The following is a 24,102-nucleotide window of genomic DNA, read 5'->3' on the forward strand; positions in this document are numbered from 1 at the left end:
ATTAGGCGAATAGACCTGGTGGCGTGGGAATGGGATATAAGGGGGAAATTATGTACATGGAACAGTGGGACGCTGGTGGAATCTCGAGCCGGAGCCGATACCAGCGCAGGACCTCTGGTTCCAGAAACTGCCTGCAGACACTCTGCTGGTCTATCAACTAAGCCAGAGCCCCACGCCTGCTGATGACGGGAAATAACCACCCTTTTCGGTTTTTTTTTCCCTTGTCAGGCAGCGTGGCAATTACAAAACAGGCGTGAACTCGGTGGCGCGGGGCAAGGGGGAAAAAGAAAAGTTAGGTAACAAACAGCGGGACTTAATATCTCTATATTCTTAGCAGTGGAGAACTATCAAATGCCTCCTTGGCAATAGGACTGCTTTTCTTTTTTGGGGGAAACCCCAACAACGGTAGTGAGTTATGTGTTGAAACATGGAATGTAATCGTGATAAGGCGTAAATGAAGCGAAGCATCATTTACAAGGGTGGGGACTGGGGAGGTGGGAGGGGGCGGCGGGTATACTGGGGGGGTTGGTGATGGAAGATGGGCACTGGTGAAGGGAAGGGTGTTTGAGAATTGTATAACCGACATAATCCTGAGAACTATGTAACCCTCCACATGGTGATTCAATAAAAAAAAATAAATAAATAAAAAAATAAAGTGAAATAGAGGCTGGAGCAACAGTACAGCAGGTAGGGCATTTGCCTTGCATACGGCTGACCTGGGTTTGATCCCTGGCATCCCATATAGTCCACTGAGCACCTTCAGGGGTAATTCCTGAGTGCAAAGCCAGGAGTGACCCCTGAGCATTGCCGGGTGTGACCCAAAAAAGAAAAAAAAAGAAATAAAATAAAAATCTTTTCAGCATATGTGAACTTCTATTTTATGGCCGTGTAATTATCGCATAGTATTTTACTATTTGTAAAAAACTTCACTAATCTTAGTTCCAAATAGTTTCTTTTGGTTAAACTATTTTAGCAAATGGAATTTATGAATAATCTCTACTTACTGCAACTGAGAATTCAAGTCTTCAAATTTTTTTTATTATGTGATGAATTTGTTGTCAAATATTTACTTTAATGTTGAATTTTTGTGTATCTCATTAATTTATAAGGTCTATGATGAGACCAGAATCACTAGGTCATCCTCTGCTTACTCTTAACCTACCTGTATGCCTTTAAAAATTCCTTGAGGTTCTGTGATCTGCAGCACTGTTAATGATGATTTCTCATGCACACAATTCCAACACCAAACCCATCACCAGTATACTCACCCCCCTTACCCAAGAGTCCTAATGTCCTTCTCTTTCAATCACCCTACCTGTACACCTTTAAAAGCAAGCATCCTTGACTTCATTCTATCATTTACATTCTTAATAAGATGTCAGGAGCCATAGCAATAGGTGGGGTGCTTTCCTTGAACTTGGCCAACCAGGGTTTGATCCCAGGCATCACATATGGTCCCCAAAGTCCCGCTAAAAATGATCCCTGAGCACAGAGCCAGGACCGGGAGTAAGTCCTGATCAACACTAGTAACGTCTTCATTGTGAGACTTGTTACTATTTTTGGCGTATTGAATATACCACGGGTAGCTTGCCAGGCTCTGCTGTGCGGGCGGGATACTTTCAGTAGCTTGACAGGCTCTGAAAGGGACTGAGGAATCAAACCTGGGTCGGCTTCATGCAAGGCAAATATCCTACTCGCTGTGCTATTGCTCCAGTCAATCAATGTAATGTACCGCATCGATACAAGGAAAAATAAAAGTCATATTATTATATCAGTAGGTGCAGAGAAAACATTCAGCAAGGACAAATGCTCATTCATGATAAAAACTCTAAATAAAATGAGAGTTGAAGGAAATTTCAACATAGTCAAAATCATTTACTACAACCCCACAGCAAACACTGTACTCAATGGTGAAAAACGGAAAGTCTTTCCTCTAAAACCAGGTACAGGATAAAGTTCCCACTACTATTCAATATTGTACTGGAAGTCCTTGCCATAGCAATTAAGCAAGAAAGAGATATTAAGAGCATTCAGATTGGAAAAGAAGAAGTCAAACTCATTATTTTAAAATTACATGATACTATACTTAGAAAACCCTAAAGACTCTTTAAAGAGATTCCTAGAAACAGTTGACTTATACAATAAAGTTCAGGCTATAAAATCAGCACACATAAATCCATGGATTTTATATGCCAATAATGAAATGGAGGAGAGAGAGATTTAAAAATATTGATTCCATTCGCAGTTGTGTCTCTGAAAATTAAGTACCTGGGAATCAGCTGAACAAAAGAGGTGAAAGACTTGTATTAAAAAAAACTATAAACCACCATTAAAATAAATAAAGGGTGACATGAGGAATCAAATAAATTAGAGGGGACATGAGGAAATGGAAACACATCTCCTGTTCACAGTTGGGAAGAATCAATAGTGTCAAAATGGCACTACTGACCGAAGCACTATACAGATGCAGTGCAGTTCCTATCAAAATTCCCATAAATTTTTCAAAGACATCAATCAAACACTCCTGATATTCATATAAAATAATACACTCAATCCATCTTCAGAAGAGTCAAAGCAATTCTAGGAAAAACAGATGGGAGGCTTCTCTTTCCACCAACTTTTTCTCTTTTAAAATGGACCATAATATATTTTTTTTTTTGGCAGAGGGTCATCTTAAGAGATAATGCAGGAAAAAGGCACTTGCTTTTCATGGGGCTAACTGCAGTTCCAGCCCCGTACCATATATTTCCCAGAGCACTTCCAGAGGTCACTCCTGAGTAGACAGAGGCAGGAATAGCCTCTGAGTATTACCAGGTGTGATTCACTCCCCCCAAGCCCCTCAATACTGACTCCCAAACTTCCTTTTATACTAGAAAGTGTCTATAACACACATACACTGTACAATATTTCAATGACATACTCATTTCACATTAAGCTTACATTAAGTACATCTGAGAGTTTGGATTTTTATCTTACTTGAATATCTTTCTTTGGTAAATTCTTCATAGAGTTTAAGGATACATAATTTCGAACTGTTAATGTTAATAATCCATCGGTCCATTCCATAGTATCAGTATCCAGTTGTCCATAGAGTTCACTAAGAGTGAGGCACTTGGGATTTAAAATGCAGGTATCTACTTTTGTTTTTCTTCCTGTAACCTGAGAAGGCTTCAGTTAGGTTTCTACGGTATAGTGACATACTACTTTTGCATTCTTATTATAAAGCGATTTTAATAGAGATTCTTTACTCATTCCAAAGAAAGATTCTCTATAAAGGAAACTATTAGCAATAAATAATAAAAACTGACTTATTAAATAAAATTAGTTATGATATTAGAATTATTCTTTTAGGAGCCAAGGATATGGCTCAAGTGACAGAACACATAGCATACATGTATGAGGCTCTGAGTTTGGTGCCTGTCATCACATAGTTACCCCAGGTACCACCAGATGTACCCTGGCACTTCCACTCACAGATAGGCTGAGTACTGTGGAATTGTATGGAGAAACACTAGAAGGGACGTCAAGCCTCTTGAGCATCACTAGGAGTGGTCCCTATATATAAATCATTTTCTAAAAAAAAATTCTACTACAAATTATATCCTTAGAAATAAATGGGAAAAGTTCAATGTCCCTAATCCAGACCACAATGTATATAAACTGGGGCTGGTAATGTCTGGAGTTATGGTTTTATATGGATGTGAGTGATTTTATTTACAATTTAACAGTTTGGGGCTGCCTGCAGAATTGTTTCCAGTCCAACAACACAAATCTAAGGAAGAAAATGTGTTAGGACTTCCTGTGAAAGATGCAGCCAAACTATAGTCCCCTGCAAGTTGAAAACAAAAATTAGTGATGGAGGCATATATTTTCAGAAGTTAGGGTAGGAGTCTTTGGAGAATTAAGAATAAATGACTGTATGTGGAGGGTAACTGTGAAAACCACCTGGAGTGGATCCAGTCATGATACACTAAAAAGTCCTGAGAAACTTCACATTTTCATCTGATTATGATTTTTTGGTCTGTTAGTTTGTTGTGGGGGCTATATTACTAACAATAAATCTTATTAAAATATTTATTTATTGTTTTTCTATTTTTTTTTGGCCATACCCTGCGAGGATCAAGGATTACTCCTGGTTGTGCTTGGGGGACCATTTGGGATGCTTAGGATCAAACCCAGCTTGGCTGCATGCAAAGCAAGCGTCCTACCTGCTGTTTCTCCAGCCCCCATCCACAATAAATAAGATAATTGGACTACATACTACTTATTGGTGTCTGTTTATGGTGAATAAAATTATATCACGAAAAGTAATTTTTCTAATAACTTAAGGATGACAAAATATTAGTAAACCTATCAACCTGACTCATTATGCTAATCATTAATAATATTAAAAATATCTGCTATGATGACTTTATAAAATTTAAGTTAAGAGTCAGTATAATGAGTACAGAAAATTCCAAAGTATTAAAGCAATAAAATGAATTTTAGTGACATCAGAAAAGAAAAAATTACAATAATCTGAAGTAAATGAGCTAAACAAAAACTTGACTTTAAAATTACATTAAGGTTACTAAGTAATTTACTAAATAAAAACAAATAAATAACAAAAATAAAAATAGAATTCAAAAGTTTTATCTTATACTAGTGATTACCAATTTAAGATTAAAGTGAAAAAATATCATTACTAGAATGACCCCTATAAATCTATAGAATCTATACAATTCCCAATAATATATTCAGTTTAATAAGTACAGTCTCATGTAAATGGACCATAAAATGCTCTTTAGATGTAAAACAAGATTGGACAGAGGGTCATATTATTTAGTAGAATATTTACCTGTGAGGTGCCCCATGGGGGGCGGATGAGACCTCTCCCCGCCCCAAGGGACCAAGCCCAGCAGCCGAAAACCTCCAGAACCTAGTCGCTGCCATGCCCTTGGCCGCTCTCTCCACACGCTCGGGCCAAGCCTCACCCATGAGGGAATCTATTCCTGGACCCAGTAGCTGCACAATACTTCAAACCACAACCCTACCCATACTCCAATATTACCGCACCACATTTGATAGGGTTCAAAGTAAAAGGCAACCAATCTTAGAGGGAAATGTACTTTTGTTTTGTTTTGTTTTTGGGTCACACCCTGCGATGCTCAGGGATTACTCCTGGCTCATGCACTCAGGAATTACTACTCCTGGCGGTGCTCAGGGGACCATATGGGATGCTGGGATTCAAAACCGGGTCAGCCGAGTGCAAGGCAAACGCCCTACCCGCTGTGCTATTGCTCCAGCCGCTACATTTATTTTTTCCACAGATACACTGTAGCACTGTAATCCTGTAGTTCATCGATTTGCTTGAGCAGGCACCAATAACGTCTCCATTGTGAGACTTGTTGTGACTGTAAGCCTTTACAGATATATACATACATATATATAGAGAGAGAGTGTGAGAGGGGGAGAGAGAGAGAGAGAAAGAAAGCACACAAGACTCAACTTTAACAACATGTTAATGATCTCTTATAAAAGGGCTTAATGGCTCCCCTGTGAAATATAACAACCTCCACACTCTTACCTCTAATGATAATTTTTTGTAGCATTTTTCAGAAGTTCTTCATAACAAACAATACAAAATATATTATTTCAGTTTTGCTTTGGGGCAGGGATTGCGGTTTGTTATGGAAGCATCCAAAATTTGGTGGTGGAGAGGTGTAATGGTGATGGGATTGGTATTTGAATACTAAGTGTAATGAAATATTGTGAACTACTTTATAAAATAAAAAAATTTTAAAAAAAGAATATTTACTTGTGAAACAAAATTGACGTCTTCAGATGTTGATAAATCTTTAACTGGTAATAGTGCTAATGCTCCTTTTAAAATTCTTCTGACTGCTGTCTTTCCTCCACCTGTTGGACCTATTAACATCACACCTACAAAAGCCTAAAACAAAATTGCAGTTATGGTTTAATTTTGGTTTATGATGATTCAGTTAAACTGACACCTTAAATTTCTTATTTATTCAAATACATCTCACAATACACCCATGAGTTCTTTCTCCAAATTTTGTTTACTATGTAATAATTCAGACTTTCTTATTGACTAGGTTAAAAATATCACCAGAAAATTTCCCAACTTTAACTTTTAAAGAAAAAAATCAATTCTACATATTAAATACAACTTATCTCACTTTCCCTCCAAATTGATTATCCTCTAAATTGATATATCTGGTAGTATAAATCTGTGCTTTTCTCTATTTTTTTCATTCTGTTGAGTTCTGATGGTCCTTTCTATGTTAATCTTCTTAATTCATCATTCATCCTTGAGTTCTTTCTTCTACAATGTTCTTAGCCAATATCATTAATCTCATGAATGTCTTTAACTTGAATTTCAACTAAATTTAATACTCCCTAATGAATATATTTCCACCATTATTTGGTCTAAGAAATAGATTAAAAAGTTGATGTTCTACTATTTGCAGACACATATTTGCATCTGTATATCTCATAATTTTCAAAGTTAACCTAGTTTTCAAAGTCTACATAATCTAATCTGTTACTGGAAAAATTGTGGCTTCTCTTCCCCTGACTCCAGTTTAGTTAGTAAAAACTACTATACACTGATTGTCTCAAGTAGCATACTAATCTTTTTCATCCCCTTAAGTCTTATGAAATATTTGTTTGATATCATCATCTTGTCTCCACCTCAACTACAAGTTCCTTGGTGTTATGGACTGAATATTTGCATCACTTTACAATTCAAATCTTGAAGCCCAATCCAATGGTAATTAGAGGTAGCAAATTTGGTAGGTGATAAGAGTATTTTGAGGTGATGAGGGTGGGATTCTATGATGAAATATGTCATTAAAAGAAAAAGAAGAAAGGCTAGTGTTCACAAGAATAGAGATCACCTTATACCACATTTGTAGAAAGCTTTACAATGATGTATTATAAGGATTAAAGCATAAAAAATCAATTTATTGAGAATTAATGTAGGAGATTGTGTAACAAAATCTAGAGATTGAAATTACTTTAAAGGACAATGTGATAACTCTTTTAATATTATTATATTTTCCTCCTTCACCCTACCTATTAAAACCTAAGATCAGGGGCCAAAGAAATAGTATAGGGGCAAGGTGTTTGCTTTGTAGAGCCCTATCCCAGTTTAATTCCTAGATCTTCATAGGATCCCCATGCACTATCAGGAGTGATCTCTGAATAGAGTAATCCATGGGCATAATGATCTCTAAATAGAGTAATCCATGGGCATAACCCTAAGTGACCTCAAAGCATAAAAAAATAATAATAGCAACAAAAACCCTGGAGTGAAAAATGGCAACATATTGTTAATATTATGTACTTACCTGAAGTTGAGTATAAAGCTGTAAAATTTTATCTTTCTGAGCAGGCAATTTCTCAAATCCCATTTGTTGTACTATAATAGGTATTGCTCTCTAAAAGAAAATATATTAATCTAAAATGTTCTATAAATTAAACTGTAAATATATAATCCTTTAAGTATTTCCATATAGTATCACTGTATCACTGCCATCCCGTTGCTCATTGATTTGCTCGAGCGGGCACCAGTAATGTCTCCATCGTGAGACTTGTTATTACTGTTTTTGGCATATTTAATATGCCACAGGTAGCTTGCCAGGCTCTGCCATGCGGGCGAGATACTCTTGGTAGCTTGCTGGACTATTCAAGAGGGATGGAGAAATCGAACCCAGGTCAGCCACATGCAAGGCAAATGCCCTACCCGTTGTGCTATCGCTCCAGCCCTCCCATATAGTACTGATGAGAGATGTCTTCCTGACACGCAATCACTGTATCTTCCCATAATTGGGAGAGATTAATTTCTGGTCACTTTTCTTACTGTGCCAAGGTTCTATCATGGAAACCTTTTCTCAGAAGTGTGACACCCTTGGTTCAGTCTCTGGCACTCTAAAATTTAAGAGCTATTTTAATTTTTAGTATTTATTTATTTTTAGTATAAAATAGCTCTTAAATTTTAGAGTGCCAGAGACTGAACCCAATGATCTCACACTTCTGAGAAAAGGTTTCCATGACAGAACCTTGGCACAGTAAGAAAAGAGACCAGAAATTAATCTCTCCCTACTATGGAAAGATACAGTGATTGCGTGTCAGGAAGACGTCTCTCACCAGGGACCAAGTTTGTCAACACTTTGATCTTAGCCTTCTCAGCATGAAGAACTGTGAGAAATAAATGTGTTAGACTTAGGTTATCCAAGTCTATAGTACTTTGTAATAATAGCCTCAAATGGACTGAGGCAATTGGGGAAGAGAGTCAGGTGCTAAATCTTTTAAAGTGTCTCAGTGATTCCTAATAACCACTTCTGACTGTTACTAATAATGCCAGGGAACAAAACAAAGGAGACTTGTCATTCTGCTTATTGGGAAGAATTTTTGACATTGTCAATGGCCTAGCTGTTTGGGAAACTAGAAAATTCCAGGTAGTCCTCTTTGGGGGTGTAAACTATAGGAGAAAAGGTGTAAGTATTGCTCAAACTATCTTCCTTTGAGTTACTCATGGGCCCATTGTGAGTGTCAATTTTTTTGATCAGATAACCCAGAATCAAGCTATTGATTGAACATACCCTTTCCAGATTGTCGTGATTACTGTCTGGCTAAAACACTGTACTAGATATTCACGATCACATACCATCACAAAGGACTGGATTTCTCATGCAGAAGTTAACAGTCCAGTTTTGGAGAGTAGAATTGAAAACTCAGAGATAAATCCTGCGGCCCTTATTCTCAGAAAGCAGATTCCCCTCCCTCCCAGCTGAGTCTCTGTGGCTTCCATGATCAATCCCCTGCACTATTTTCTCAGCAGATGACCTCCAATTCTCGAGACCAGCATGGCTGCATAGGCAGGCCTGTGAAAACTACCCATCTCACATTATCCAACTCACACTTTTACTTCCTGTCACTAGTGAAGTCAGGTAGAGAAGGAAAAATGAGCAACACACAATGCTCAAGAGATTTCCAGGGTGACAAACTACAAAGATTCACCCTCAGCACAGTGGGAACACAGCAAACACAATGGGGAAAACGTAAAATCCCACCAAACTTAATGTGTAAAAACAATAGCACAGAAGGTTCTGTGAGTACCTACTAGTTCTGTAAACTCTTAGAAAGTGACTTTAGTGACACTATGATGAAGATAGTCTCTGGATCTTGGCCATTGATAGGATTACATGGGATCCAGAGACTATATAAAATAAAGCTCCCAGAAGCTTATAGTCTAGTCCACCGATGTGCCTAAAGCAGCACACATGTGTTTGGCTTTAACATACTTGCTTGTATTCTCTGATATACATTCTGTCCCTCTTGGAGAACCCGGCAAGCTACCGAGAGTGTCCCGCCCACATGGAAGAGACTGGAAAGCTCCCCGTGGCATATTCGATATGCCAAATACAGTAACAATAACAGGTATAATTCCCTTGACTCTGAAAGAGCCTCTAGTCATTGGAAAGACAAGTAAGGAGAGGCTTTAAAATCTCAGGGCTGGGACAAATGGAGACATTACTGGCACCTGCTCGAGCAAATCGATTAAAATGGGATGATAGTGGTACAATGATACAGTGATGATGAGGATGTTTAATGAGCTCAAAAAAAACAATGGCAGGTAGTCAGCAAAGCACAGGAAAGTATGAGAATTAAAAATGAGTCCCTGAAAAACAGAAAGACAAATTCAATGAAGAACCACTAGTTAAAGAAATATCTAAGAATTTCCCAGTGTTGAGAATAGTCCTCAATGAGGCAAGATGATTTTCAGTGAAAACAGATACAAATAGAGAAACTCTAAGATACATTATGATCAGATGCAAAAGCTATAGAGAGACAGAAACTCAGTAGCTAAGGAATCAAATTGGGGCCAGGGAGATTGTATCAGAATTAAAGCATTTGTCTGATGAGATTCCCAGAACCTCATATGGTTCCCTGAACACAGTAATTCCTGAGTATAGAGCCAGGTGTGGCCCACCTCCTTACCCTTTAAAAAACAGTAAAAGCAAAACAAGAGAAATTAAATAACTCCATTAAGAACAGGAGAGGACCTGAAGAATTGTTCTCACAAAGAGCAGGAATGGGCACTTGAAAAGGAATTTATCTTCACTGATTATTAGGGAAATAAAAATTAAAACAACAATTAGATTTAGTTTCACACTAATGAAAATGATTCATTTCAAAAAACTTGTAAAAAGACCAGTGCTAGTGGAGATGCAGAGAATAAAGGAACACTTCCACAATTGGATTGTCATCTGGTTTCAACTCTACAGCAAACAAAGTTTTCTAAAAATGTTAAAAATAGACTAGCCATGTGAGCTGCCATTCCCACTCCTTGGCATTTATCTCAAGTACACAAGAACAGTCATTGAAAATTCAGAATATATATTTATTGAAGTGCTATTTATAATAGCCAAACTTTGCAAATAATCCAAGTACCCAGACACAAAGGAGTGAATAAAAAAAGTGGAATATATTTAGCTATATAAAAAGATAAACTCTTGTAGTTCACTGCTGCCTGGAGAGAACTTGAGGGCATCCTACTAAAAAAAAAGTGGCAAATACTAAATGATTTCACTCACTTGTGAAATATAAAGAAACAAGATGAGGAAATAGACAAAGGGAATAAATAATGACTAATGAGAAGAAACCCTCAGATTATGCCTACAGAACTGAGGCCGCCAAGTAGAGGGTGGAATAGGGAAAAGGAGGGACCCAGAGTCAGTAGTGGGGAAATGTTATCAGGCTGGTGGTGGGTATGACATAAAACATTGCATGCCAAAAACATTAATAGTAATACTATCAAATCATGTTTCAGTTTTAAAAAGAGGGAGGAAATAATATGGAGGTAAGGAAAGAATGGTGTTAAAAAATATAGAATAGGGATTTATGGAAAAGAAATGGCTAGATTGTGAAAGGTGAAGGGAGTTACTTTAGGTTTGAAATTGAGATCCAAATTCAGGCAACACTGATTACAATGGGTTGCTGATATCATCAATCAACTCTGGTGACTATAAGACAACATTATTAGAATGTAGGGAGTGGGAAAAAACTGTCTAGTAATGGCAAGAGATACTGAGATCCTTTGCACACTAAGGCAATGATAGGTTGTCTACATAAGAGAAAACATAAAGAGCTTTCCAACTGTAATTAAACACATTTAATATTAATTTGAATATTTTTAAAGATCACACAAAGTTTACATTTGAAAGTATTTGATCACAACTCTGATCTAATTTGGTTCTCAAGACAATCCTTTAAAGTAAGAGGATTACATTACAATTTCGATTTGAAAGATGAGAAAATTGAGCAATAATATATCTAACAGCCTTGTTTCTCCAAAGGTATCTGATTTGTTTCTCTTCCCATAAGTTTATAAGGTACTTAAAGTTTTTCCTTTGTACATAGGGTATAAAATAAATCTGCAAGTATATGTATTTTTTACCTCCCCAAAATGAGCACTTAAAGAATAACAATAATTTAAATGCATATCTAGTTTCTAATTTTATTTAACATTCCATATCTAGACATTTGTGATAATTTTCAAAGATCTTTTTACCTCCAAGGGGATGTCATTTTCCCTTGAAACTACTCCTTCATGAAAAACATCTCTTATAATCTTTTCAAAAAAAGTGACATGTTCATGATGAAATTGTGGTACAGTAATTTCTCTCACAGCCTCAACAAGGATCATAGTTTCAATTTCTTCAGAAAGAGAGTCACTGGTGGTACTTAAATGGTAGAAGAGGAACATAAAGAACAAGTTAAGAAGTACACTTTGTTGACATTAACGGTCTTTTAAGAATAGGGAGCAACTCCAATGCCTTTTCCTCTTTGTCTTCTGTGCAAAATACCTATATAATTTGGATGATATTAATGTGGTTCCCCAGCCCTAACAATGTCTTTGATTGGAGCAGTCACTGGGGTGCCACACTTAAGGACCTGAAAATTAGGGGTTAAAATTATCAGTAAGATTTTTTTTCTTTTTTTAAAAATTTATTTATTTTTAATTAGTGAATCACCGTGAGGGTACAGTTACAGATTTATACATTTTTGTGCTCATGTTTCCCTCATACAAAGTTCAAGAACCCATCCCTTCACCAGTGCCCATTCTCCACCACCAGTAATCCCAGCAATCCCTCCTACCATCCCCAATCCCATCTCCCCCCACCCCACCCTGCCACTGTGGCAGGGCATTTCCTTTTGTTCTCTCTCTCTAATTAGGTGTTGTGGTTCCCAATAGAGGTGTTGAGTGGCCACTGTGTTCAGTCTCTAGTTTACATTCAGCATGCATCACCCTTCCCCGCCCCCCCCCTCATGGCCTCCGACCGCATTATATTTGGTGATACCTTCTCTCAGTTGCCCTCTCCCCAGAATGTGAGGCCAGCCTCCAAACTATGGAGTCAACCTCCTGGTACTTATTTCTACTATTCTTCTATTCTTGGGTGTTAGTCTCCTACTCTGTTATTCTATATTCCACAGATGAGTGCAATCTTTCTATGTCTGTCTCTCTCTTTCTGACTCATTTCACTTAGCATGATACTTTCCATGTTGATCCACTTGCACCGCAAAAAATACAGTGACCAGAATACAAAGACTATCTACAGAATGGGAAAGGATATTTACACAATACCCATCAGATAAGGGGTTGATATCAATGGTATATAAAGCACTGGTTGAACTCTACAAGAAGAAAACATCCAACCCCATCAGAAAATGGGGCGAAGAAATGAACAGAAACTTTCCCAAAGGAAGAGATACGAATGGCCAAAAGGCACATGAAAAAGTGCTCTACATCACTAGTCATCAGATCAAAACAACCATGAGATACCACCTCACACCACAGAGATTAGCACACATCCAAAAGAACAAAAGCAACCGCTGTTGGAGAGGATGTGGGGAGAAAGGGACCCTTCTACACTGCTGGTGGGAATGCCAACTGGTTCAGCCCTTTTGGAAAACAATATGGACGATTATCAAAAAATTAGAAATTGAGTTCCCATTTGACCCAGCAATACCAGTGCTGGAAATATATCCCAGAGAAGCAAAAAAGTATAGTCAAAATGACATCTGCACTTATATGTTCATTGCAGCACTGTTTACAATAGCCAGAATCTGGAAAAAACCCGAGTGCCCTAGAACAGATGACTGGTTGAAGAAACTTTGGTACATCTATACAATGGAATACTATGCAGCTGTTAGAAAAGAGGAGGTCATGAATTTTGCATATCAGTAAGATTTTAAAAACTGTAAACAACAGAAACAAATTTAGGCTACTATTTGATGAAAACAAAAACCATGATTTACTTATTGAAAATCTCTAGGAGGATCAGAAACTAACTGTAGGTGTTGTAGCTGAGAACAATTGAGAAGATGATGTTAATGAAACTAGTCCTATGTGACTATTATTGACAGAGGCTGGCTCTGGAACTGCTAGTCGCCCTTGATATTATTGGTAACTGACTACAGCTACTACCACTAGAGTGAGTTTTGCCTGATGGACTGTGTGCATTTCTTTTATTAATCATTTGAGATTTATATCCAACAGAAATCATCTCTTAATTGCCAGGATTATGTGTGCCAGTCATTGGTATGAAGGGATTTTCCAAAACATGTATGCTCCATCACTGTCACTGTCATCCCGTTGCTCATTGATTTGCTCGAGCTGGCACCAGTAACGTCTCCATCATGAGACTTGTTACTGTTTTTGGCATATCGAATACGCCACGGGGAGCTTGCCAGGCTCTTCCATGCAGGCGAGATACTCTGGGTAGCTTGCCGGGCTCTCCGAGAGGGGTGGAGGAATTGAACCTGGTCGACCGCGTGCAAGGCAAATGCCTTACCACTGTGCTACCGCTCCAGCACGTATGCTCCATAATAAACACTAAAAACTTTTCCCTCCCTGCAAAAATGTTCCTCACATCCTCTTCTTTACCAATATCTGAAACTCTTCATCACAATGGGCATATTTTTAAAGTATTTGATCCATAATAAATACAGTTAATCACTGTATCACTGTCATTCCATTGTTTGTCGATTTACTTGAGCAGGCACCAGTAACATCTCTATTACACTCAGCCCTGAGATTTTATTTTATTTTTTATTTTTTTTAAATTTATTTATTTTTAATTAGAGAATCACCATGAGGGTACAGTTACAGATCTATACACTTTTGTGCTTATACTTCCCTCATACAAAGTTCGGGAACCCATCCCTTCACCAGTGCCCATTCTCCACCACCCGTAAACCCAGCGTCCCTCCCACCCTCCCCAATCCCATCTCCACCCCCCCACCCCCCCCCGGCCACCCTGCCACTGTGGCAGGGCATTCCCTTCTGTTCTCTCTCTCTAATTAGCTGTTGTGGTTTGCAATAAAGGTGTTGAGTGGCCGCTGTGCTCAGTCTCTAGCCCTCATTCAGCCCGCAACTCCCTTCCCCCACATGGCCTTTGACTACAATGTAGTTGGTGATCGCTTCTCTGAGTTGCCCTTTCCCCGGAACGTGAGGCCAGCTTCGAAGCCATGGAGTCAACCTCCTGGTACTTATTTCTACAGTTCTTGGGTGTTAGTCTCCCACTCTGTTATTCTATATACCATAGATGAGTGCAATCTTTCTATGTCTGTCTCTCTCTTTCTGACTCATTTCACTCAGCATGAAACTTTTCATGCCCATCCACTTAACTACAAAATTCTTGACCTCCTTTTTTCTAACAGCTGCATATTATTCCATTGTATAGATGTACCAAAGTTTCCTCAACCAGTCATCCATTCTGGGGCATTCGGGTTTTTTCCAGATTCTGGCTATTCTAAACAGTGCTGCGATGAACATACATGTGCAGATGTTGTTTCGATTGTACTTTTTTGCCTCTCTGGGATATATTCCCAGCAGTGGTATTGCTGGGTCAAATGGGAATTCAATATCTAATTTTTTGAGAATCGTCCAAATTGTTTTCCAGAAGTCAGCCCTGAGATTTTAGCAGCCTCTACTTACTCATCTTCCCCAATGATTAGAGGCTCTTTCAGGGTCTGGAGAAGGAGACCTATTGTTACTGTTTTTGGCATATTGAATACACCATGGTAACTTGCCAGGCTCTGCCGAGCGGGCAGGATACTCTCAGTAGCTTGCCGGGCTCTCCACAAGGTATGTATACATACAGTTAATAATTAGCAATATTTATTGAACAGTTTTAGATAGAACTTAATGTTTTAGAAGTCATTTTTATTAATCTTTCAATAGCCAAAGAAGTAGAGGAGTGATATTCAAAAATATTAAATGACATGTCAATGTCACATGCTGGTAAGTGTCTAAAGTGGAATTTAATGAGGATTCTAACTTCAAAGTTCTTTTTTATAATTACTTCACTGTTCCAGTGGGAGATGTGTATTGAGTTAGTACTGATGTCAATTCAGGTCTTTCTACTCATACACTACAGTGCCTTAATTACAATTTATTTTTGTATGTATGTGTGGGTAGAAGTTTGCACAGACTTGGGAGATGATCTCAATGATACATAGGGGACCAGAAGTTTAAATGCTCAGGCTGGCTATGCAATGGTTAGCACTTGGGGCTACCGGAATCACATCAGCCTCTGCAAGCAGGGCATATGCTCCAGCCCATTTAGCTATTTTCCTGGATCTAATTATCAAAGTTTGGTGTCTTAGGACTTAGAAAGATATTCATTCCTCATTGCTCTTATATTTCAGTGTTTTTCTAGGTAGCCTAATTTCTTATTTTTCTGAATGAACTTTAAGTCAGCTCACCTAAAAGTAAGCCAACAGTGCCTTTTAATATATTTCTGAAGTTGCATTCATAAATTACCATTTAAAGTACTTAAATCTTTATGTACTAATAATCCTTTAAGCTATTTTGCTGTTTGTTTTGGTATTAACTGTGTAGTATATTTATTTTCTTTATTAAATTTTTGTGTCTTTTACATTTATGGTGTAAAGTCATTCATTTTTCAAAATGGATTTTGCACATTTCTCTGGTGTATTTATATTGATTTTACATTGATTATTAAATTATTGCTCTATCCATTGTTGGGGCTGGACTGAGCTATCAGGGCGAGCCCATGTATACTGTACTGTACTATGGACAGGAACATAGGGACCCATGAAAATGGGCGAGATTTCTCGTGTGTCCTGACTGGTTTGGATGAAGTTGAACATTTTCCCCCTTCAAACTGTCTTCAGAAAAATAATTTCAGTATATTAAAAAAGAGCAGTTTTCCTTCTCTCACAGAAGCCTGGCTGGTCTTTGACATGCAGATGGTGTTAGCCAGGCCTGACCTTTGATATTGTAAATTGTAGGCTCTGACCCAGCCTAGTCTTTGGGGATGTAGATTTCAAGTGCTGCCTAGTTTGTATTTGACGTGTAGATTTCTTGTGGCAGTCCAGCCTTGTCTTTGGGATGTAAATCCAAGTGATTTTAGCCCAAGGAAGGTTTCGGTTTTGGTTTTGTATCTTCTTTCTGGAGGCCTAGATTACTGGCCTGCAGATACAAGGAAATAATGCTGCCTCAATGTTCTTCCTGTAACATCTTTTGATGCCTTTGGTGACGTCACTGTATTGCATCCTTTAGAGCTACCATGTTCAATAAAAGGAGATCCACGAGGTCCTCTGCCTTTGCCAAGAGCCAGACCCAACCTGGTCCTCCCTCCATGAGACGTATTTCTTCTGCGTTCCTTATCTCAGCACTTCCAACCGCACGAACGTTCACGCAACAATCCATGGGGTCTTTTCTTACAGCACCACTTTTATTGCAGAAAGATTAGGCCCATTCTTTAAGAATAGCTCTTTTTGAGGGAAATCACCCAGAAATGTTATGCATTTTACATTCCATTATTTTATGTCATTTTTAAATTTTATTTTTAATTTTTTAATTGTTTTATCATATTCTTAATAAAAGTCACATACTTTACTGTGACATTTTGAGAGCTTTCTGTTTAACTTGTCATCATTAAAGTTTAACATTTTTCTCCAATGCTGTATAACTCATTTTAACCTAACACTAGTTCAAAATAACTGACCTTTTAAACTCTGATAGCTTCTTTCCAGCCATTGTTACAATTGTCTTCAGATTCTTCAGGCCAAAATTATAAAAGACCTGTTAAATATTAAATTTTTGAGTTATTACATTTCTAAAGGAAAATGTAAAACAATTTGGAAATAAGCACAGACTAAATGGCTAAGAAACCATTTTCGTTCTATTTGTGATATTTTCATGTGTCTCCTAAATTTGGACTGCTAAAAGTCTTTTTAAAAGAAAGTGTAATGAAGAGGGGTCTAGAGCCGATCAGGGTGCATCGGGGCCGGCTTTTGGACCCAGGGGAGATATTCTTCTTTAACAGATAACCTTGAAATATGGTCACACATTTTTTCACCTATCCATAACTCACCATAAACATAAAAAGACATCCTAATTTAGGCTTCTAATCACACAAAAAAACAAGCAAGAAACAACTCCAAACTGCAAAGTTTAAAATGGTAGCCCAGTGGACCCAATCAGTAATAATGAGCTATAAGACCTCTCTGATAAGAGAGCTATACAACCTCTCTAAATCTCTGATAAGGAATTTGGAATGGAACTGTTAAGGATGCATAAGAAACTCAAATAAACAATGGAATGCACTGCCAATAAAATACTGGAGGATATGAGAGCAGAAATGAGGAAAATACAAGCAGAAATGACATCTGAAAAATCTGGTAGGTGAAATAAAAAACTCACGGGAAGGCTCAGCAGTAGAGTAATAGCTGCTGAGGACAGAATCAGTGGGCTCCAAGATGAGGTGTCAAGAATCTCCGTTCAACAGCAGAAAATGGAAAAGGGCCTCAAAATAAACCAACAGATGACAAGAGAACATTGGGATGATGCCAAAAAGAACAACATAAAAGTCATTGGAGTACTATAGAAGCAACTGTCAAAACTATCATTGCTGAGAAGTTCCCAGAGCTGAAGAATGCATTAACCCAAATCCAGGAGGCTTGAAGTGTACCAGCTAAAAGAAATACAGATAATATCCCAAAACACATCCTAATCAGAATCTGAAAACCACAGACTGAGATAGAATACTGAAAGCAGCAAAATAAAAAAAGGAAGTAGCTTGTAATGGAGCATCTCTAAGATTCACAGCAGAATTATCAGATGAAATCCTCTGGGCCCGAAGACAATGGTGGGATATAGTGAACAAACTCAGTGAACAAACACTTCACCAAGAGTACATTACCCACCAAGAATATAAGACTTTCTTTCAGATCTGAAGGAACAATATACAACTTCATAGATAAAGAACAATTCAGGCACTTCATAGAAATAAAACCAATGTTACAAGAAAAACTAAACGCGTTACTTTAAAATAAGACAAGACCCACAAGTACACCAATTCCTACACAAAGATGGCACAAATCCTCACCACAATAATCTCTCTCAATGTCAGTGGACTAAATGTACCAATCAAGAGGCACAGAGTGGCAGGATAGATTAGAAAATCGAACCTGACATTCTGCTGCCTGCAAGAAACACATCTGAACAATAAAGGCAAACACAGGCTCTAAGTCAAAGACTGAAAAACAATTTTCCAAGCCAAAAATCCCCTCAAAAAAATCCCAGGTGGCCATAGTATCAAACATGGTATCAAATAACATAGACTTCAGGCTGAAGAAGATTAAAAGAGACAGTGAAGGACATTTCTTAATGATCAAGGGATAGTACACCAGGAAGAACTCATACTCCTAAATGTATATGCACCTAATGAGGGAACCAGCAAAATGCTTAAAACAACTATGAATACACTTGAAGAAAGACACTGATGACAACACAACAGTATTTGGAAACTTCAACACCTATTTTTTACCTCTCAATAGATCAACCAGACTAAGATTCAGCAAGGAAATACTTTATTTGAGGGAAGAAATGGAAGAGAAGAGAGAGAGAAAGAGAGAGAGAGAGAGAGACTGAATCAAGAACATTTGGAATACCTGAACAGACCTATCACCATCAAGGAAATCAAAAGTCTTCCCCAAAACAAAAGCGCAGGCCCAGATGGATTCACTAGTGAATTACTTCAAATCTTTAAAGAGGACCTACTGCCAATCCTTTTCAAGCATTTCCGGGCAATTGAAGAAAGAGAAACACTTTCTGTTTCTATGAGGCAAATATCACCCTGATACCCAAAGCAGACAGAGATACCACCAAAAAAAAAAAAAATGTTACAGGTCAATATCCCGGATGAACACAGATGCAAAGATCTTCAAAAAATACTAACAAATAGAATAGAATGACCATCAAAAAGATCATACACCGTAATCAAGTAGGATTCATCTGGAGATAAAAGGATTGTTTAATATTTGCAAATCAATAAACCTAATATATCATATCAATTAAAGAAAAGATAAAACCACATGATCATATCAGTAGATGCAGAGAAGGCATTTGACAAGATCCAGCATCCATTCATGATAAAAACTCTCAATAAAATGGGAATTAAAGGAACTTTCCTAATTATAGTCAAAGCTATCACAAGCCACAGCAAGCATTATTCTCAATGGGAAGACACTAAAGGCCCTAAGATCAGGCACAAGGCAAGGTTGCTCACTCTCATCACTCTTATTCAATATAGTACTGGAAGTAATTGCTATATCAGTTGGCAAGAAAAAGATATCAAGGGCATCTAGACGGGAAATGAAGATATCAAGCCCTCACTTGTTGGATATCATTGGTTTGTCTTTTCTCCCTTACCACAGAGTTTGGGTTTATCTGGTAATAATCTCTAAACAATACTAGACTACATTGGTATGTCCTGCTCCCCTTGCCGCTAGGAGCTTAGGTATAACAGTCACGCCCATCAAAGTGCTCCCCAGTCACTCCCATTCCTTTGTTTATCTGTAACCACTTCTACCAGTTTATCTGCTCTTCCTCTAATCAAACTCTGTTAATTTGTAAGGTCAGACCTTGTTAGGACAGTGTACTTGTATTGTAAGTTAATATTGTCTTTCTCCTCTCTTATGTCTTTTGAATAGTTTACTTTAAAACAATATCCTTTTTGTATGGACAAAGAAAGACAGTTGTTAATATGCTTCGGTAACATGGGATTTAATTGGCTTCAAATATTATTCACTCCCAGGCATCTGCTTTCTGGACTTAAGCCTCAGCTGCCCTTGCTTCCTAGCACCCCCAAAAGCAGAGTCCCGACGAGGGATGGGATGGACCCAGGGCAAGCGGTGAGTTATGTGCTACCCTGGCATTCGAGATGGGCCTGGACAAAGCACCTAATGCTTAACTTTATGTTAAGAGCTTGGTCATGGGCATGTCATGTCATGATCCAAAAGCAACAAGACTAGGGCCCTGCTAGGGCTAGGAAAGACTAATCTGGCCTGAGCACTGTAGTCTGAGATCGAGGTGACCCCGGGAGAGCAATTCTATAAGCTTAATGTGTCTCTTGCTATGTCCATACAAAATGATTCATAATATGAATACTTATATGTCAGTTGGACAAAGAGAGGAGAAACACACCCATGGGATTCCCCTCTTGGGCGGATGTCCTGCTGAGAGAGATTCTGTCCTAGTAAAAGCATCCCCTAAGGGATAGAACTTTACCCCCTATTGATTGTAACCACACCTATGCATAAGCCCTGGCAAGCAGCAGCATGGGGTGGGGGGGATTTAAGGTGGCTGTATGAAGGGGCTGGTGGCGAGTTCCAGGGGAAGAAGCAGAGAGAGAGAGATGGGAGTGTATAGAGAGAAGATTGGAATAAACTGCAATTGAGACCAACCATCTTGGCTCCATTCTTTCCTTCACCTGCCTCGTCATCACCATCAACCTCCCCGGGGTGGGGGAAGCGGCTGGAGACTACTGAATGCGGGTGACGGGAGAGACAGCGCCGCTGCCCTGTGCCCAGTGCCCGGCGTGGTGCGGTGAGGCGCTCCTCGCCCCTTCCTTTCATTTCTTTTTTGTGTTTTTACACACTCACTATTTTCAGATGACATGATACTAAGAAAATCCTAGAGAATCAACCAAAAAAGCTCCTGGAAACAATAGATTTGTTTAATAAAGTAGCAGGTTACAAAATGCTCATGGCTTTCGTATATACAAGTAATGAAAGAGAAAAGATATTAGTAAAGCAATCCTGTTCACAATCATGCCTAAGAAAATCAAGTACCTCAGAATCAGCTTAATTAGAGAGGTGAAGGACCTGTACAAAGAAAACTACAAAACACTACTTCAAGAAATAAAAGAGGACATGAAGAAATGGAGGAAATGCTCATGAATTGGGAGGATTAACATTGTCAAGATGGCAATACTCCCCAAAGCATCATATAGATTCAATGTGGTCCCTATAAGGATATCCATGACAATTTTCAAAGAAATAGACAAAAGCACTACTGAAATTCATATGGAATAATAAATCCCCAAAAACAGATAAAACAATCATTGAGAAAAAGAAGATTGGAGGTATCATCTTCCCCAACATCAAACTGTTCTACAAAGCAGTAGTAATTTAAACAGCATGGTATTGGAGTAGAAAAAGACCTGCAGACCAATGGAATATAGTTGAATATCCTGACACAGACCCTCAAATATGTGATCACTTAATTTTTTTTTTATAAGGGATCAAGAAATGTGAATTGAAGCAAGGAAAGCCTCTTCAACAAGTGGTGATGGGAAAACTGGACAGCTACATTTAAAAAAATGAACTTAGACCTTTCTCTAATGCCAGGCACAAAAGGCAGATCAAAATGAATTAAGACCTTAATATCAGACCTAAATCTACAAGAATAGAGGAAGAAAAATGTGGGTAGAACCTTTCATGACACTGAATCTAAAGAAATATTCAAGGGTAAAACACCTCTGACCATGCAAGAGGAAGAAAAGATAAACAAATGGGACTATGTTAAATTAAGAAGTTCTTGCGCCTCAAAATACAGAAAGATTCAAGATACAAAATTCAAGATGCAAGATGCAAGATTCAAAATGGGGAGAAGAAATGAACAAAAACTTCCTCAAAGAAGAAATACAAATGGCCAAAAGACACATAAAAATGCTCTACATCATTAATCATCAAAGAGATGGCAAGTCAAAACAACAATGAGATATCATCTCACACCACACAGACTAGTACATCAAAAAGAACAAAAGAAACCAATGCTGCCATGGATGCGGGGAGAAAGGTACTCTCTTCATTGTTGGTAGGAATGCTGCCTGGTTCAGACTTTTTTGTAAAATAATATGGGAATTCTTCAAAAAGGTAGAAATTGATCTTCCATTTGACCCAGAAATATCATTTCTGGATATATACCCCATCATCATCATCATCATCATCCTGTTGATCGTCGATTTTCTCGAGAGGTCTCAGTAATGTCTCCATTCGTCTCCAATGCAGCATCATTGGGAAGGACGAGTAAAGAGAGGCTTCTAGAATCTCAGGGCTAGGATGAATAGAGAACGAATGGATATATGCTCCAGGGGTCCAAAAACACATAGCAGAAATTCTATCTGCACTTTAATATTCATTGCAGCACTATTCACAATAGCCAGAATCTGAAAACAACTCGAGTGCTGAGAACAGACGACTGGTTAAAGAAACTATGGTACACCTACACAATGATACAAAATGAAATAATATGCAGCTGTTAGGAAAAATGAAGTTAAGAAATTATCCTAAATGGATGGACATGGAGAGACTCATATTGAGTCAGAAGGAGAGGGAGAGACTACAAGTAGATCGCACTCATTTGGGGGATATTAAAAAATCATAAAATGAGATTAATATCCAAGGATAGTAGAAACAAGGGCCAGGAAGACTGGTCCATGGTTGGAAGCCTGCCTCAAGTGCTGGAGGAGAAGGCAGTTGGAATAGAAAAGGGACCACTATAACAAAGATAGTTGTAAAGTATCATTCTGGATAAGAACTGTATTCTGGGGCCAGAGTGATAGTATAGAAGATAGGGCATTTGCCTTGCATGTGGCTGACCCTTGTTCAATCCCTGGCATCCCATATAGTCCCCCTGAGTACCGCCAGGAGTAATTCCTGAGTTCAGAGCCCAGAGTAATCCCTGAGCGTCACTGGGTGTGATCCAAAAAGAAAAAAAATAGAATTATGTATTAAAAATAGGTCAAAAAACAAAAATGATAACCTCTCAGTATCTGTATTGTAAATTATAATGCCCAAAAGTGGGGAGGGAGGGAATGAGTGGGGAGGCAGGGAGAGAGAAAGGTAATCATATCTATTTTGAATCATATCTATTTTGTGAAAAGTAGTTGATTACCTGTTGTGGAATATGTTTGCTAGCCAAATTATAAATGTTTACTAGCTTTTCAGAGAGTGATTTTGCAGATTTAAAACCAACTGAAAATAGTGTTATTTCAACAATCATTTCAGAATTTGGTGCCATCAATGACACTGGGCGAAATAGAGATATTAAGTTATCTGGAAGTTCTCTTCTATCATTGCATCTAAGATGATAAGAAAAACAAAGAAACATAAAAGACCACTTTTACATGAGCAGCCACACAATGTAATTCCCCCCAAGTAGTACATTTCCATTTGAGCTTTATCTGAACACAGTATTTTATCCTTTTGGAGGTTATACTCAGAAGTGCTCAAAGGGCAACTCCTGACTCTGAGCTCAGGGTGAATTCTGGCAGAACTTGGGGAACCATTTATGGTGGCAGAGATCAAACTGGTGTTGACTGATTAAGGCAAATATCTTAATCTCTGAACTATCTCTGATAGAGAACTCTGAACCAGTTCTCTGAGCCAACGTTATAAGATGGATTCTACTTTCATTTCATAAAGCTCCCTCATTTATATTATTTTCTTATAGTTCCTTTCCCCCAATTCACCTCACATCAGTTTCTCTGACTCCCAGGATCATCATAATATGCCACCAACAGATATTTAGTTGGTGTGCTGAGCCCCACCCCCACCCCCCGCCCTTGCTGTCACCATCACTGTTTCATTCCATCTACTCCTCCTTGTCTCTTCTTTGATAATTAACAATTCTAACCTTCTTTTTGGATTGTTCATAAAGTGAGAGTGTTCTTTGTCAAAAGCTTAAGATGAAATCATGGATAAGTGCAGAATTAT

At 38.2% G+C, this 24,102-nt stretch overlaps 1 protein-coding gene across 1 annotated transcript in view; it reads right to left on the reverse strand.

Annotated features, from left to right (window-relative positions):
* Positions 1-24,102, reverse strand: part of DNAH14 (dynein axonemal heavy chain 14) — a 311,036-nt gene that overhangs the window by 187,750 nt on the left and 99,184 nt on the right. Inside the window, 7 exon segments of the mRNA XM_055117878.1 lie at positions 2,941-3,159; positions 5,798-5,932; positions 7,353-7,442; positions 11,579-11,750; positions 17,046-17,122; positions 23,282-23,456; positions 23,943-23,954. Of these exon segments, the coding sequence (XP_054973853.1) occupies positions 2,941-3,159; positions 5,798-5,932; positions 7,353-7,442; positions 11,579-11,750; positions 17,046-17,122; positions 23,282-23,456; positions 23,943-23,954 (880 nt within the window).

This window comes from Sorex araneus, chromosome 9, assembly GCF_027595985.1.
Source record: "Sorex araneus isolate mSorAra2 chromosome 9, mSorAra2.pri, whole genome shotgun sequence".
In the NCBI taxonomy this organism is placed as follows: Eukaryota; Metazoa; Chordata; class Mammalia; order Eulipotyphla; family Soricidae; genus Sorex; species Sorex araneus.